Source organism: Haliotis rufescens, unplaced genomic scaffold (assembly GCF_023055435.1).
Source record: "Haliotis rufescens isolate VD_foot unplaced genomic scaffold, xgHalRufe1.0.p SCAF_6, whole genome shotgun sequence".
NCBI lineage: Eukaryota > Metazoa > Mollusca > Gastropoda > Lepetellida > Haliotidae > Haliotis > Haliotis rufescens.
In genome coordinates this window covers 37482003-37500896 of record NW_025964334.1, presented here as the reverse complement: position 1 = coordinate 37500896, position 18894 = coordinate 37482003, and the positions used below count along the sequence as shown (strand labels likewise).

Below are 18894 nucleotides of genomic sequence, written 5' to 3'. Positions count from 1 at the left end.
GTTTACATTTAATTTGTAATAATTCAGAAATATCAACTTTTCCACGTACCTGTAAAACTTGTACTCCCGTCTCATCAGAATAGAGAGACACAGAAGGAAGACGTTACAGGATATTTTTCACTTTATAACCAGTCATTACGAGTGAAACTATCAAAGAAGGCAATACAAAAGCGTTTACACAAGAATGACTGTCATAATATATGGGTAGTTCAGTGTAAACAACCATCTCCTATCAAAATCGGTTCAAGCGGAGGGCTGCTGCCAGATGCCACCTTCAGTGGACCTTCAATGGACTGAAACACAGGATGCGGTAAGTAATGACCAGAATGATGTTGTTATTTTTCTAAATAATGTAGAAAGGTGAGAGTGAGAGCCCTATTGTAATAGTTCTGTTTATATATTATTATTCCTTATTCCGCCCTTTTATGTAACAACTGTAACTCCAGCCGCAATCACCAGAATGCGGACCAAAGGGAACTAGTGCATACAATTAATAGCGACAAAACCCTGTCCGTGTTCATAAGAAATCTCTGCCAAGCAGAGTCGATTTTACCATTCCAACTATATCATGAGCATGTGTTTATGAATCATTATCAAATAGTGATGATACCAGGTGCTCGCGAAACTGTGAGCGTATCCTGCTCCACCGGTGGCACCCGTCACAAACACAGGCAATTGTTCACCTGAAAAACACGAGATGTCCTCCACATGTCTACCATAAAACTTTTTGAAAGCTTTACTGAGGTCTTGAATGTTGAAATCTTGATCAAACGACATCATCGCCCTTCTCTATCTTCTCTTTCGTAAACGATCACGTTCTTCCATGTTGGAACTTGAACAGCTAAATGAAAACAACTGCATACATGTTCTTTTGTTCCCCTTTTCAACCTGTCCAGCTTACATTAAGCCAAAAAGCCAAAAATGGAACAATGAATCCCATCCATTGCCCTCAGGCTGGAACAATTTATATGTTTCTTAAATTTTGACTGTCCCAGCCTTAACATTTCTGAAAAAATTCCGAAATCCCTTAACCACTACTGTGCTGTAATGTCCAGATATTACGATCTCGCTGATGTCATCGATGAACTGTTGAACCGATAACTTTGCAGGAATGACAAATAACCGATCATATTATTCCGAAATAAGCCAACTATTACGACTGTCAACACGAGTGTCAACCAACCGTGGCCGTGTACTTGGTCCCACCTAGCAAAGGAAAGCACAGCCAGTTCACGGAAATGCAGGGATGCCTACTTCTTGCCTGAATGTCTTACCACAAAGTTGTACAAAGGTGTTATCTATGAGGAGGTCCAGCATTTCACATACTGTTTTCTCAGTAAACTTCAGATGGCATTTGCTTTCAATTTTGACAAATTGACATGAACCTCTGAAGAAAGATATGTAACTGTATTCTTGATAACCGCGTTCTGTAACAAAAGCCCAATGGTTGGTTGGTTAGTTGGTTTGTTTGTTCTTTAACGCCGCACTCAGCAATATTCCAGCTATATGACGGCGGTCTGTAATTAATCGAGTCTGGACCAGACAATCCAGCGATTAATTCATGAGCATCGATCCACGCAATTGTGATCGATGACATGCATCAACCAAGTCAACGAGCCTGACCACCCGATCCCGTCAGGGAATCGAACCTGGGTCTTCGGCGTGACGAGCGAACGCTTTAACCACTAGGCTACCCGACCGCCCCATCAAGGAATGAAGTGTTTACTTAAGTTTATCATGTGGGATAGTGGTCTATAAAGCTGAAAAATCAAATGTTGAAAAATCAATTTTTGTGACATAATTTAACCTGGCTATTTTCTGACATTCATTGGTCGCAGGACTAAGGGCAGATAATTCAACAACCGTTAACTTGAAACGACACAGTTCACCATGAAGCTCCTCAGCAGCTCGGCACGTTTTAGGTGGATGATATGACTGTCACTTTTATGTTCTTTGGCTTTCTTTGGTGAAAGGTTATGCGTTTTTGCAGTCTTAGTGGATGTAAGGTTTTCTCACTTCAGTTTGAGCTCTTTTCGGGTATGTATGTCTTCTCCGATGAAACGGATCCATGTACAGTTAGATGCGGGCGAAGCCAAAGCACTAATCCTTAACACCATAGAGCCAAGGACAATGGGGCTGGATAACCTTTCCTTCTGCCGCACTACCCTGTAACCTCGTGACTTATGTGCTGTGTTTTACGATCCTTTCCATTGTCAGAAACGGGTTCTAAGCATAAACTTGACCGCTTTTAAACCTCCTGTAAGTCAGTTGTCCGATTTTGTCCCCTGTGTATATAGACTATTATTGTTGAGTACATACAGAGTTATAGCTCTCAATGCTAACAATGAAAGGGGCGGTCGGGTAGCATAGTGGTTGAAGCGTTCGCTCGTCACGTCGAAGACACGGGTTCGATTCCCAACATGGGTACAATGTTTGAAACCCATATCTGGTGTACCCCGCCGTGATATTGCTGGAATATTGCTGAAAGCGGCGTAAAACCATACTCACTCACAACAATGAAAAAGCAATAATTAAAAACAACCTATTTTGAAGCTAATGTTCCTCAACTGCTCACCCAATATGTGTCAGTTTGGGCAGTGTATCGTATCATTAGATGCCCGTCACCTTTAGTTGTTTCGCTTAGGTCATACGTCATGTACTTTTCAGCCATTTTGGATTCCAATTTATGCATTTTTACGGTAGGCAGGATCAAGCATCTGTCAATGTTCTCCTCAGAACCCAACTTCTTGAAACTATTCTGTATATGGTTTCCATACGTCCTACACCAACTTATGATCTGACATTTTTCGAAAATGTCATTTTGTTTAGACATGCCTACCCTTTTCGTGAACAGCTGGTGTTATTTCTGAGTATCAGTGATCCAATCATATTATTTTAACTGTTATTATGCGTTTTACGCCCAATGTAAATGGAATCTGTTTGGTGTCCACCTGGTTACACTAAGACATCATTCTCACGCAATCCACTTTCTGGTCGAACAGGGGGCACGGGTGGCCAAGTCGTCTAAGGCGCCGCGATTCGCTGTGCAGAGTTGCGTCCCTTGGGCACGCCAGAAACCTATGATTGTGGGTTCGAATCACGGTTCGCCCCGATTATGTTTCTAGGTTTGTCAGCACCATACCCGTGCTCGTGGGTTTCACCGAAGTGGTAAACGTCTGAGACCTACTTCACTTCGGGCTTTCCTCCCACATTAAGCTGACACGTCGCGATATGACTGGAATACTGTTAAAAGCGGCGTTAAACCCAACTCACTCAATCACTCACTCTGGTCGAACACTGCACCGGGTTCATTCGCTTTCTCTATTTCACTTCAATTTTTATTTGATGATCATGAACTTCTTGGTCGCAAACTGCTTGGAAGTAATTTTCCGACTGCTTCACAACAACAATCACAATGTTACCAAGTATCCTGACCCTGAAAGTAACCCTGGTATTCATACTAATCAGTAATCTTTCCAAACTATTGCAAAACTTTTCAGGGATGCCAATGGGACTCAATCGGCATATCCGACCAACATCACAGGGGCTTGTAACGCACAAAATAGCAGCTACAAATATATGGTAGCACCCAGTGTCAGTATACTATTAAATTGAACGAACTTAGTGAGTGTGGCCTCGGTACACCCCTTTCCTTTTATATAGTATGCTGACACTTGGTGTGACCATATATCTTGTAGCTGCTATTTTTTTGCGTTACAAATCCATGTGACCAACATGACATCGGATTCCTTCCATTCCAACTATAGGAGAGGATCTGGACACAAGGCTATAAACTGTCAGAAGTTGCGACGATGTTTTGTTTTGTTTGTTGTTTAACGCCGCACTCAGCAATATTCTAGCAATATGATGGCAGTTTGTAAATTATCAAGTCTGGATCAAACAATCCAGTGATTGACATTATGAGCATCGATCCACGCAATTGGGTTACGATGACATGGATCAACCAAGTCAGCGAGCCTGACCACCCGATCCCGTTAGTCACCTCTTACTCCAAAACAACATAGTCGCCTTTTACGGCAAGCATGGGTTGCTGCAGACTTATTCTACCTCGGATCTCCCTCGGTTGACGATGACGAAGGGGCGTTCAGTTTGCGATCCGAACCCACAGGTAAGGTATTGTTTCCACCTGTGCGGTCGCGGGGCAGCTCAGATAAACGCTGGCCCTTAGGGCTTGAACGGCTTCCTTCCAGGCGTATATATGTCTAAATACCTTTACAAACATTGTTCGCCCTCTGTGTACCTTATCTTATGCAGTATGTGTCTGTGTCTCTAATAGAAGCCGGGTCAATTGTTCAGTGCAAAAAATAGAAGCCGGACCTCTAATAGACGACGGGTCGATCAATTGATACAATTAATTATCCCTTTTTGGGACCTAAATTACATTCGTGGTCATAGTGAAATGGGGGTATTAATAGAAGCCGGGCCTCTAATTGACGCCGGGTCAAAGGCTTGTCCGAAATTAATAGAAGCCCGGGCGTCTAATAGAGGAAATACGGTACCTCTCAAATGTGAGATGGCAATTCCAGCACAGAATGGTAAGAGACCAGACAAGGTGATGGTCCGGGATCAATGGTTATCTGTGGTGAGGACCCGTGCCAAATCAATATCAACGGGTTTCAGCGCTGATTTGGGGTTTCCCAGTGACGGTACCTTTCCAAACATGGGGACACGATGCACTAAGTAAAATAAGATGGATCAAGGGCCGTAACTTTGATAAAGGTATTTTACGGGACTAATTTTCTTAGAGGAGCATGCAAACTTTCATTCGTGCAACCCCAGTACTTTCTTAGAAATCTTGTCCCCATTTCACACAGTATGCACTAAGTTGAAAAACACGGAGCAAGGGTCATAACTCTGTAGAATTTGAATTTACGACATCCATTTCTGAACTCATTTAAGATCATGACCTGCAAAAGCAGTGTGTGAAATTTCATTTCTGACATAAATAGTTTTGGAGAAAAAAATCCCCATTGAGAAACGGACGGAGGGACGGAAGGAAGGAAGGAAGGAAGGAAGGACGGACGGGCGGACCTATATCCCGAGCCCCAATTCGTGGCTGGGGATAATAATCTGTGCTCGGACTTCAACAAAGGTGCATGTAACCGATCAACCTGGAGATATTCACGTAAATGTGCGAAGTGTGGGAACACCACGCATTGGGCCACCGCCGATGTCTGCATTCAAGGGACAGGGCCACGCGATCGTCAGATCCAACCTCAGTCCACAACAAGCAACGCCCACCACGCGTAACAAGAAGTTCCGGTAGCCAGCGTCAGAAACCCAACGTCACTTGCACCAACTCCAGTCAGGCTTAGTAATTTACCGTATCTGCTACCATGTTCACATGTTAAGTGACAATTTTGACAAAGAGACAATGTTGGGTAGGATTGCTCGGCCCTACTACCATGCAACCTTTCGCTGGTAAGGTTGGTCCCCAAAAAAGCAAGATGCTACTACATCGGCAGGTTGGCCCGTTAAGGATAACAATATGATAATATATCATCTTTCCTTCCCGGATGGTCAGTCAAATAATGATAATATGTATCAGCAAGATTCTTCTGTTACCTACCTCCCTTTGACGAGGCCGAGGCGATTGTACAACAGCTGGGCCAAGCAGCTGTTATCTAAGTTTGACATGAAGTCAGCTTTCAGGATAATTCCCGTACATACAGCGGACTTTGACCGCCTGCACATACATTTCAACGGTTTGTATCACTTTGACAAGCATTTACCCTTTTGCTGTGCAAGTTTATGTTCAAAATTTGAAAAGTTGTGTTCTTTTCTACAGTGATGTATGCAGCACACAATCGGGGTAAGTAAGTTACAATCGAATGTAACCAAAACCTGTATTTGTCCGGATATTTTGAATCAGTTTGGTGCTACTGTTGTTTCCGCTATCGGCATTACATTTCTGGGCCTCGACACAGAGGACAATGCAGGTCCGCAAACCACAAGAAGAAATCGGCAACGTTACCATGGACGGTGCTGTCATCGACGTCGCCCTCTACCTGAATTCTCACAGTTGTGAGAAAGTCATGACGTCACTCTGGAATACTATGAGGTTACGGCGTCATGGTTCAAAGCACCCTGGTAATTGAATCCGCCTTGTTATGAGAATGTAAAAAAGCTATTGTTCAAATGTAATATTTATTAAACGTGGTATTAATGCCGAATGAAATTTTCAAAATTGAGAGGAGAAAGAATATTCCTCAATAATAGAATTCATCCCAAAGTCCGAAAGATTTACGTGATCTAATCCCATTTTGTTTCAAGCAATCTCATTGCAGTACACACTCTCATCCATTTTACTATTATTCTTAAATATATGCTTATATGTCTTTGCACCACAGATCAGGCCCCGTGTGTTTTAACAGACAAACTGTGACATGAAAGCCCTTCAAGGTACCTTCGAACAAACTTCACGTTTCACCGCTGAAATTTTCTGAGAAGCTTTTTGAAACACTAAAGGTGGACTGTTGTGCACGGTCTGAAGTCCGTTTTCATTCCAGGTGTCGACCTATGTACACCTGTTATATGTGTAAGTGAGACAATGTCTCAGTTTAGACGGCGTGTGTTGTATAAACAACGAAGTCAGGGTATGTCAACACTCAATCAACCAAGTCAACCAGCCTCACCATTTCATCCAATTTGGTCGCAAAGGAATATTCCACTCATATCCTAACTTTTCACCATCTATACTCAAGTACTAACAAAACATTGTTCATATTATTATTTTTTAAATCCTCCAGGGAATCGGGAATTATGACGATTCTCATCTAGTACTTCTCATACTTGCATCCATACAAGTGTGCAAGGTGTCTTAATTATGTTTTTTGTGTGGTTTCTTTTCATATACGTTATGTTAATTTTGAGTTAAATATCCCTTTAAGCATAGTTTGGGGACCTATATTGACCTGGTTACACAGGGATACTTTTAATACAATTCAAGATGCATCCCAAAGGTATTTTAACACAGTCCCTTCTTAGTACAATCGTGGATCACGGGGAACTAGTCTCAGGCGCCGCAATGACCTGTTCAGAGCTACGTTTCTCAGGTGTACTAGGATCCTATTATCCTCAGATTCGCTCTGATTATGATCCTATTCACTGGTAGCCAAACAAATAGCGTGTCTGTTTTTATACCCAGAATCCAGGGTCAAAATTCCATGACGTCATTTTGGCATGAGATGTTTAAAATACGCCGCTACCCTTATTGCGCTGGCTATGCCTACACTGGAGAACGTCTTGACCAATCCCTAATTCTGCTTAGTCACATGTTTCAACTCTGTCTGTCATAACTTCTTTGAGAAGCCTAATATTTCAGTTTATCAGACTCAAATAAAAACATGCATTTAAAGGGGTTTTTATTGAGGAGAGTGTAGTGTTACCAACTTAATACCAACTCTACAAAACGAAAAAAATACAGTTCCACGACACTGTAGCTCACCTAGATATGTACTCAACAGCTCATGCTGTCACTAAAGACGACAGCCTTGATGTCAGCATTCAGATAAATAAGGATAAGATATATGGATGAACAATTTCTTTATTATAATTAGGCGCGACGTTTCGGTGTGGGCTCTAACACCGTTATCAAGTAGGTAAAGTGTTAGAACCTACACCGAAACGTCGCTCCTGGCTGTAATAAACAAGTTGTTCATCCATATATCTTATCTTTACTTTGTACTCCAACTTCTAAATGCCTCTCAAAGAAGCATTCAGACAGCAATACTTGACAAATATGAAACTATTAAGCAATGTAACATATCCGAATTATAAGTTACATCACATTAAGTTCAATGCATTTTGAGTAGAAGGAGAAAACATTGCATATGTAACATCGTCTGCGACACCAAACTGGAATTCTAATCATCATGTATTCGATTTCATATAGCCATTATCATGCACACAAACTTTCACAGTTCTGTCTTGGCAAACATGTTTGAAATATATGCGAAAACCAGTAGCAATAAAGATACCAAAGCGCACGATCTGACAGAATATATTAGAATAGAATTTAAGATTTCCACTGAGCTTATTGCGCTTTTTCGTGCCTCCTCTTTTTGTCATATGGCGGCCATATCGAAAAAATAAAATCGAGCGATAATAGTAATGGGCAGTACATTCACGGTGGCTTCTATCACAGAGGAGTATTATCATCGCGAAGTAAACTCAAAATTCAAAATTTTAAATTTTACATTTGAACCCAACTGCCAAATACCCGTATATCAAATTTCATGACATATTGAAGATAAATAAGGGCTATATGTTTTCCCATGTGTATGCCATTGCGGCCGCATTGAAAATCGGATTCCAACTTCATGAACATATTTTCAGCTTCATCGGTGTAGTGGTTACGGAGCCTATGTTTACAATGCACAAGGGACGTCGATTGACAAACAACCTGCATTTGATCACGTAAGCTTTGGTCAGGTGAGCTACAAATTGGCAATTATATGTGAACTGTGATTTATCACCACATTTGTGTTATACAAGACATATTTAAGCATCAAGTGGGTCGAGTGGACTATCAAACCGCCTTCTGTAAACATACACATTTTGTTTTAACCATGGTAAAGATGCTTTTTCTCTGAGAACCTTACTAGCAGTCATATCTGTTTCAAAACCCTTATCTGCCAGCACACTCCGTACATATGACAAGGCTCGATTGTTGACGTGCGAGAGACCGCCTTGACCAGGCACCGCCCAACTCAGTACAAGTCCTTTATTAGCGTGCCTCGCGATATTGTCAATATATCTTTCTTCATATTGAGGTGGAATATGCTCGGCCACCTCCAAGCTGATGATCCAATCATATACCGGAAGTCCATACTGCGGCGCCGTCAGATCTAAAAACCGGACTACCCCTCCACTGGTTTCCTGTCCGAAGGGAGCGCCATCAAAAGCATCGTAGGTGCGAAGTCTGCCTGTTCTGTCCAAGTATTTCTTGTAGTCACCTGGACCATCACCAAAACTTGCGACAGTTTGGTTTTGAAATAATAATGATAGTTGCTCCGCAAGAAATTTATCAAACATATGTTGTCCACTGTCGGATTTACTTGATTCTTTGCACCATCCTCCTGCAGCAGATACCGCGGTCTGATGAATGAAACGGAAAAAGTGGATATAGGATATTCGTAAATACACATGCAGTTTATACTTCGAGCATATGCTTCATAATGTTTGTGTCAGTATTAAATGACGAAGAGAGAATGAATGTACATTTGATTTGTTGACTTAGAGGCCAAAAGATATGTCAAGCGTATAAACGAGTGAGTGAGTTAAACTTTAACTCGCATCGGCATTATTTCAGCAATAGAGCGACGAGAACAAGATGATGTGTATACATTTGAGTCATGAATACAAAGTTGCATCGAAAAATAATTTGTCAAACACATTTTGGCATAACAATATTATTTACTACTGTTTAAAACACGGGCTATAGACCACCAATAACCAAAGCTAGGCCACCTCGCTGGGGATCATGGGAACTTACTGTTCCTCAACTTCCTGTTCCTCAACTTCCTGCATGATAGCCCACCAGGACTTACGTCATCACTTGCTCCTGGTGGTTTGTGCACAATACTAGCCAATATTAAAACAATGCTCAGCAATGAGTTGGCTTAAAACACTGGTTGATGATAGTTACATCGATTATGATACGAATTACATGTCACAACGGGGAACAAACATGTTACGGTACTTCAATCTCCTGGACAGAGTGAGTGAGTGAGTATGGCTTTACGCCGCTTATAGCACTATTCCAGCAATATCACGGCGGGGGACACCAGAAATGGGCTTCACACATTGTACCCATGTCGGGAATCGAACCCGGGTCTTCGGCGTGACGAGCGAACTCCTGGACAGGGACTTCGATATTCTTTGTTGATAAAAGCTCACACCAAATTTGAAAACAAGCAATTACATTTTCTCACATACATATTTAAAATTTTGTGAAAAGAACAGTTTCTTTCAAATTGCTCAGAATGAGATGTATTGTTGGCCGTCATACTTGTGCTCATCTTCTAACATTGTTTCACCCCGTGAAGATCCGGGTTACAATTAGTCTTTAGCAATCCATGCTTGTACAAAGAAGCGACTAACGGGATCGGGTGGTCAGGTCGCTGACTTGGTTGATGCATGTCATCGTTTCCCATTTGTGTAGATCGATGCTCATGATGTCAATCACTGGGTTATCTGGTGCAGACTAGTTTTGATACTGGCAATACTTGGGATTTTAGGCTTGTTTTTCAAAGAATATCGATGAAAACAGGTTTTGTTGTATTTTCAACTTTAGGGGGTTGCAGGGATTTTATAAAAGAAAGAAAATTGCCTTTAGAAAATTCTTGAAATAAATAATTAGGCTTCAGGCAGATGAAAAAGAAATTGTTTGCCACACACATTACATTTTTGGAAGGTATTTTTCGTAAAAATATATGCAGGCTCATAGTTTTAATATAAAACAATATATGTTTCTGGTCTGGTCTAGACTCGATTATTTACAGACTGTCGTCATAGAGCTAGGAATATGTTTGACTGCAGCGTTACAAAACAAACAAACAAAATAGTATTGTTTCGTTTGTTGTAAACCAAAGTAGATAGTAGAACTCATATCAGATTATATGCCGTACAATGTATATGAAGGTTGTCCCGACTGACATCAAATGTTCCAAACTGGAAGGAAACTATAGGACCCTTTTTGTTTTCTTGAATTGAAATATTTCAAAATCGAGGTGAGGGGAATAATTAATTATGTAATTTATTGTAAGTGTGTATCCTTGTTATTCTGTAAGGTAAATCTTGCATTAAGAAATCCTTTCCTGTACAATCTAATACACAATGATCAGCCATGTACACAATGATCATTTTCCAAGATTGAACAATATAATTGACAAAACCCTTTCCAAATATGCTTTGCAAATCCTGCAACCGAATTTTGGACGGCAGTTTACGAACCGGCTGTCGATTTCGTTACGCAGTTTTGATCATGATTGGACTGTGCGTGAACTCATTGGTCCAGCCAAAATATAACTTTACTCCATAATTCCATCCTAGTTCGGCAAGGGTGGAAACTGGACTTTCATAGTCAGTTAACGCCCTTTCCTTGGGAAAATGGTATCAAAAGACCACTGGCCGATTATGTCTCTTTTGTACGTGCACCGAAAGATGTGTTTTATTTTGGAACTTGTAGACAAATGGTTGATAGTTTCAAACTCTAAGCACGATCTATTCTTTCTCTAATCAAGACATATTTTCATTTTAAACAAAAATGATTGTTTGACATTGAGACTGTGGACCAACATGAACATCAAGAATTAATACATTTGGTAAATGATGAACGGATTTGTCATATAGGCGGTATTTTTCACAATACTGAATGATTTGATCTATAACAACATGGAAGTTATTGTTAAATCGACTCTGTGTAAAGGGTCTATACAGTAGACTCAGTAATCTGACATTCCGTCTAACCCGACAAATGTTCTGATCCCGGTGTAGCAGGCTAAAATCAATCCCTCAAAATTTCAAAATTCAAAATTCCGTTTTGGCATACAACTCATTGTTTCATCCTATCTGCCTTTGTGGACATATGTGAAAAGTCGTACCATACCTTCATTCAGTTACTTGTTTATAGTAGCTATAGGACTTACCTATGGAAAATTTACGAGATTAAGAATGTTAATATGGTTTGTTTGTTGTTTAACGCCACAGCCTTATCACAGCGGTATTTGAAGAATCAAATCTCAGGCTGAAAAAAGTGATTAATATTATGTGCAACAACCCACACCGTAATTCAGAAGTGACCGATAAACAGTACTGAACAGTGTAATCCATATACATACCTTTTGGAGTTTGGTGTTTAACTCTATCATATTACAGCTCATCACGGCTAGTTCCCGCTTTGCCATGTTCAATATACTGGACAGTCTGTCCCTCTGTTGTCTGAATGTTTCAGCTGCATGCATGCCATTTCGTCCGCCAGAGAGATCTGACAGAACACGCGTGTTTAGCTGAAAAGTGCTTGTTCTCATCATCGTAACAACGATCAGACCAAGTACTGCTAGAACCAGGGCTAACTGTCCCACAACCGTCCTATGCATGCGCAACATAGTGGGATCCTCGCTCTGGTAGAAGATTAGGGAGAATGATAGAAGAAGGTATTGCCTGTTTAACATCCCAGGAGATAGTACGTATCACCTGTCAATCATTGCTTTGTTTTTCACCTGGGGGAAATTTCAATTCAATGGTTTATCGGATGAAAGGCCATTGGCCAATATACAGGTGAGTTACATAGATAAACATTTATATTTACAAATATTGCAGTATCCGGAGTATCAAGACAACACCAACTGACGTAACACAAAAGCATGATGAATATGTATTAAAGATACTTGTAGTTGAACGCTATACCTTTTGTTTGACAGCAGACATTCAAAGATATCAGCAGATATACACCAAAATGACTAGGCGGGTAAATATTCCATTCTTATTTTGTTACATACAGGGCAAATAAACATAAATTAAATTCGTCTTCAACACAAAGGTTACAGACGGGACCAATTCTTAGGGACTTTTCAATATTTAGCATCTTCCTTTATTCAGTTTTAAATCATTCAGAACAAGTTTAAAGCTTATAGATATAGATATTGCGGAGGTGTTTGATCTTAAATTTGAACGATACGAGTCTGGTTGAAGGAGAATTTTATCTATGATTAAATCTATGATTAAAAAATATATGTTACAAACGGGAGAACTACGAGATCGTAAAATTGTTTCGGGACAAATACGTTCTCCCCAAAGACCGTTGAAACCACAAAAATAAATTCATTCAATCAATCGACTCTGGGTTTTCTTTTAGAGCTTTTTTATTAATATGGAAAGAGTTGTTTCGCGATTATTTTCAAACTTCTATGACAGACTTATGACCACAATACCAATTCAAAAAAGAAGATCTATGAAGCGTATCATTCCAAAGTAGGAAATCTGTTAACGTTAAAACATGTCTCGAACAGTAATTTACGCATTTGAGAGACCCAGTTTATATTCCTGTGGGTACCTATGTTTTTTTCCATAAATAGAGATCAACACTAAAAGCCCATGCAACCACTGAAACAATGGTCACATACATGACAGGTTCATGGGAAACACTGGCAATGATAACATTTTTCTAACCACGTGTGATGTTGTTATCTGTGTACAGTCCATTACACTCTCCCGAAGACCGACTGACTGATGTATCTCTTTTATCAAATGAAGATCTCTTAAATCTCTTTTGTGGCAGTCAAGCTACAAAGGATATTACTGCAGGGCCTTTTTTTAAAGATATTTACGCTATCATCGCTCGCTTTAAGGAGATATATCTTTTTCGCGAGATAACTGGTAGTATATTGCTAATGGGGAATGTTTGATGTCATCAGTAAAAAACATAAACCCAAAGAGAATATTACCATAAATATACTGAACAACAAAAGTTCCTGTGACATTGAATAAGATTTAATGCAAAGTTATGTATTTTACCAAATCTGAAACAATTTCGGTTTGCAACAGATAAAAGACTCCTGTAAGTGTTCAAATGGTTTAATTTGCCATACTGACTTCAGAAAATGTGTGATTTCATAAAAAAAAATAACATGAACATGCCAAAATGTCAATTTACAAATCAATAGCGTGTGTGTCCACCTCTGGTTGCGATGCAAGAAACACACCTTCGTCTCATGGAATGGACCAGGCGTCGCACAAAGTCCTGTGGGATATCTGTCTATCAAATTGATCCTCTGTCTTGCTGTAATCCCACCCCATACCATAACGCTGCCGCCCCCGGACCGATCTTCTTCCATGACACAATGATTGGCGTAACGTTCACCTCGACGTCGGTACACTCGAATCCGTCCATCGCTGTGGCTGAGGTGAAAACGAGACTCGTCAGTGAATAGAACTTGTCCCCACTACATGGCCGTCCAGCATAAACGCTGTCCGCACCACTTTAGACGTGCTTGACGGTGGTTTCCTGTCAAAATGGGACGTCTGGCGGGTCTTCTGGCGACAATCCCTGCACATCTGGGGCGGCGACGTACGGTTTGTGAAGATATTCGTCGAAGGCCAGGAATGCTTCTTGCAGTCACTGTTGCTGGCTGTAATCGATTTCGTAGGTGTGTTGTTCGAATCCAGTTGTCTTGTCGATTATTGGTTACGCGTGGCCTGCCACTCCGAGTATGGTCTCTGACTGCATTCGTCTGTTGCCAACGTTGCCATAAACACCAAATGGCGTTTCTGTGGACGTTAAATTGTCTTGCAAAATCACGAGTGGTTGTTGTCGGCACGATGCTAAACAATGCATATGGAATCCCGTTAACGCACATGTTTTTATACCCATTCTTGGGGAGTGAATGCATGGGGCTTGCATAAAAGTCAGCTTTTGCATGGAATGCATGCTTTTCTGAAGCAGGTGCGTTTTTGTGACTTGTACATGTACTACAATATTGAAAACCAAACTTTACTTGTTTGAAAAAAACACTAAAATATTGGTGTCACGGGAACTTTTATTGTTGAGTATATAATAATAATAATAATAATAATAATCATAAACATTTGTAAGTTAATTGGCGTATGAAGGGCTAATGAGGGCTAAAGAGTACGTACTTCGGAGCTTTGTACATATAAGTGGACTCAGCACACGTTCCTTTTCTTTATGACATATGTAATTTGTTTTTCAGTAAAACAGAGGCTTTATTTTTATTTTAGAAAAAACACCCTTCCCCTCCTGAAAATCCAATGATGCTCCTTTATCAGCTACTTGGCAAATATTTTCACTTCTTTGTGAAATACAAGACTGCTTATAGTCATCGAAAAAAGTGAACACTTATAACAAATACAGTCTTACTGAATCTTACTCCACAACTGATCATATTCACAAAGACATTAATGAATGCTATTTTGTATTTTTATAGATTTTCAAGCGATTTTCGACAGTGTATGAAAACTTGGAATAAATTGGTTGTTATGAAATGGATGGAAACATTGAGGTTTTATTTCGGAATCTTTATGAAGGTATGAAGTCGTACATTGCATTTTGCATTGCTTTCTCTATTCCGAGGGGATTTTAGTATTGCAAGATGTGCAAATGCGTCTTCTTTCGGCCTACGGGGCGGTCGGGTAGCCTCGTGGTTAAAGCGCTCGCTCGTCACGCCGAAGACCCGGTTTTGATTCCCGACAGAGGTACAATGTGTGAAGTCCATTTCTGGTGTACCCCGCCGTGATATTGCTGGAATATTGCTAAAAGCGGCGTAAAACCATACTCACTCACTCTTTCGGCCTACTGCCTGTTTACTGAGTTGCATATGTGTCTTACTACTTCTGTATGATGCTAATGATCTCCAATATATCATGAATAAATTTGCTGAGTATGTAGCAGAATGTAAAATAGTGTGTATTTTAACTTACGTATTTTAAACTTAGGTAAATAATTGAGTTAAGTATGGTAATAGCTCCTTAAACTAACCTGAACACTCTCTACTAATCCTTAGGTAAAGTACGGGGTAAAGTTATGTAAGGTCTTTAGTGATCTGGTCCAGCCACAGCTTGGCCAGTGATTGCCTTTTCTATTGTTTCTGTAGCATGTGACCAGGTTTTTAGCTTTAAACACTTCAATATTTCTCTTCTCTGGTCACTGCTGCGTTACAACTCTGCAGGATTCACAGCACTGCGCTGATTGGGGTAAGTTAATTTAGACTTCTTTAGTATTTATATTCATCATAAGGAGGTTAGGATCTGATATTTTAGTCTTGTTGAGTACACTTTTATCATTTTAATTGCATATTTCTTATATAGTATAATTTGCAGTCTGATCCACATGATACGCAATGTTGTAAATATATTACTTATTCTTCAAAGTCATGATACATTAGTGTGCATTGTGATATTAAGTCATGGCTAGAGTAACCAGTTAGAATATAGTGTAATTAGTGTTAAGCAACCACATTGTTATAAGGTGCTTTCAGTAATTTATATAGTTTATAGCTTGAAGCTGTATCTGTTAGAATGCATTTATCATTAGCAATAATTTATAGCTTACAGCTATAAATGTAATAATATATTGTACAGTATTTTAGTACACTAAGTCTTGTATGAGTTAGTTGATGATTATGTACATAGTTCTTTGAAAGTGTTAATAAATATGTACTGATGTAGTACATATATATATTAGGTTTATATTACTGTGTGTGTGAATGTGTGTGTGTGGGAGAGAGAGAAAGCATGTATGTGTGCGTATTATATAAAGTTTACTTAATTGTGTCATTTCATTATTAGGCATAGAGGCACATATAAAGCCATACTGTTGGCATTGACGGGATGAGCCTGCGTCCCTGAGACGAGGTTGGTATTTATGTGCTAATATTTGTATGTATATATTGTTATATTTTGATGTGTATTGTATCATATAAATGGGATTTGTAGCTGTAATATATATACGGCTGATGGTTGTTCTGATAATATATGCTTACACTCATGCTCATGGTAACAAGTAAATGGGGTGGGATCTCCATATCCCTGATATGAACAGACCGAATAAATCCCATGAACCCCCAAACAAGTATTCGTCGTCATCACCCAGACGTTATACCGCTGTAACATGTACACAAAACAAATTGTTCAGGAATTCAAGTGAGTGAGTGAGTTGTGTTTAACGCCGCTTTTAACAGTATTCCCGTTATATCATGGCGTGTCAGCTTAATGTGGGAGGAAAGCCCGAATTGATGCAGGTCTCAGACGTTTACCACTTCGGTGAGACCCAAGAACACGGGTATGGTGCTGACAAACCTAGAAACATAATCGGGGCGAACCGGGATTCGAACCCACAATCATAGGTTTCTGGCGTGCCCAAGGGACGCAACTCTGCACAGCGAATCGCGGCGCCTTAGACGACTGGGCCACCCGTGCCCCCTAGGAATTCAAGTAAACAAAAGTACTTATATTGCTCTAAGAAAGTTTGCATGTGCGTTTTTAAGCTCTGTGTTGCTTACAAAGCGTAAATACATATACAGTATCTTCAAAACATTATATTTGTTTATTCCAATGCCAGAAACGAACTGGTACAATCCGCATGTAGCATAACAAAGTAAAGATCATCATTTATCTGTAGAACCTATACCTATGATTAGAACGATCATTGCAGCTCCTCCTCCATACTTCTCAACCGGCAACCGAAGAGCTAATATTTTACATACACGCCTAAGGCATTCTTGCAGTTCCCTAAATGCAGATCTCTTCAAAATATATTTATCTGATACTTTGTCCTGCTCTTGTGGAAACCCATGTGAAAACAACATACACTTCTTTCTTGAATGTTTCAATTACACTATTCCCAGAAATATCATGTTCGCTAACATTATAAAAGCTGGAACTACATGTACAATAAAAAAATATTCTCTACGGTGATGTATCTCTAGCTGAAAGTCACAATAACCTCACCTTCAACAGCGTTAAAAAATATATACTGTCGACTAATAGATTCGAGTAACTCTTTATCATAAATATAGAATATCGCTCTTCGACCACTTAATATTAATTACGCCATTAGTGTATAAACATGCATGTATATGAATACATGGGTATCTCTGTCCTCCTTCTGTAAGCATAATGTTTACGGGTATGTATATCTTGGTGTATGTGTGTAAATATGTGTATGTGTATGTATATATGTATGTATGTGTACACAAGGGTATATGTGTATGTATGTAGTGTGTAGATGTGTGCATATATGTCCCTGTATATAAGCGTATGTATGATTGTGTAGTTCTATATGTAGTCTTGCATGTATTATGTATTAATGTGTTTATACAAGTAAATTGTGTTTATATAGGCATTTTTATGTATGTCTGTTATTCTTGCAAACATTATGTTTATGTTCTCGTGTAAATATATTTATCTTTGTTACTTTAAAATGTATTATGTGCATATGTATTTGAGTATGTGTATGTATGTGTGTATGGTTATGTGGATATGTATTTCTGTATAAGTATGTCATATAAAATCAATGTCTGTACAAATATGTATGTATTTCTGTATAAGTATGTCATATAAAATCAATGTCTGTACAAATATGTATGTATTTCTGTATAAGTATGTCATATAAAATCAATGTCTGTACAAATATGTATGTATTTCTGTATAAGTATGTCATATAAAATCAATGTCTGTACAAATATGTATGTATTTCTGTATAAGTATGTCATATAAAATCAATGTCTGTACAAATACATTAGGAAAGGGCCCCCGAAGTTGGATAACTTTTGCCCAATCCCGTTGACCATATATGTCAATAAAAAATGTTTAAAACACAACAAAACTAAAAGTCATCGAATCCATGGTAATGCTTTTTTATGTTCTTTGGCGAAGTATGTCTTTTTAACTAGGTACCTGTTTTAGAAAATTAAAATCGCGATTCTTATAACTTGTATTGTCTGTAAAGATAAATACACATTTAAACATATTATATGGAGCATCGGGTATATTCACTTTATGAAGCCACAACCTGTACATTAGCCAGTGAGAAAACGTATTTTAAATCAGTCATACAGCCCGTAACCGTAGTTTTGTGCTAAGCCTTAGAGGTTGCATGATTAGAAAACTTATCCCGCTAACAATGTAACATAACAATATGAATATTTCATTTTGTTATTACGTGTTCGTATCGTTATATATTGTGTAGTTGTCCGATTTTCGATCACGAACATTGATACTACTTAATTTCGTTTATCCGACATACTCGTTAATCCGACATAATCATATTCAACCAACCATGTCGGATTAACGGGACTTGACCGTATACGGTTATTTGTCTACATTTGTACAATGTAAATCTAATAAGTTTGC

At 39.2% G+C, this 18894-nt stretch overlaps 1 protein-coding gene across 1 annotated transcript; it reads right to left on the bottom strand.

The window, feature by feature from the left end:
* Positions 1-6768: 6768 nt before the first annotated feature.
* Positions 6769-12182, bottom strand: LOC124112242. The gene is made up of 2 exons (XM_046472255.2): positions 11865-12182; positions 6769-9120 (listed from the first exon to the last, which is right to left on the bottom strand). Exons 1-2 carry the CDS (start codon positions 12129-12131, stop codon positions 8524-8526), a joined length of 864 nt encoding a protein of 287 aa, XP_046328211.2. The 5' UTR covers positions 12132-12182; the 3' UTR covers positions 6769-8523.
* Between the last annotated feature and the right edge of the window lie 6712 nt (positions 12183-18894).

Bases quoted from the DNA above. Each gene is read 5' to 3' on its own strand.
- LOC124112242 (XM_046472255.2), bottom strand. From the start codon at position 12,131: ATGTTGCGCATGCATAGGACGGTTGTGGGACAGTTAGCCCTGGTTCTA. The intron at 9,121-11,864 runs GTATGTATATGG...TTCATTCATCAG, and splicing joins TAAACACCAAACTCCAAAAG to ACCGCGGTATCTGCTGCAGG.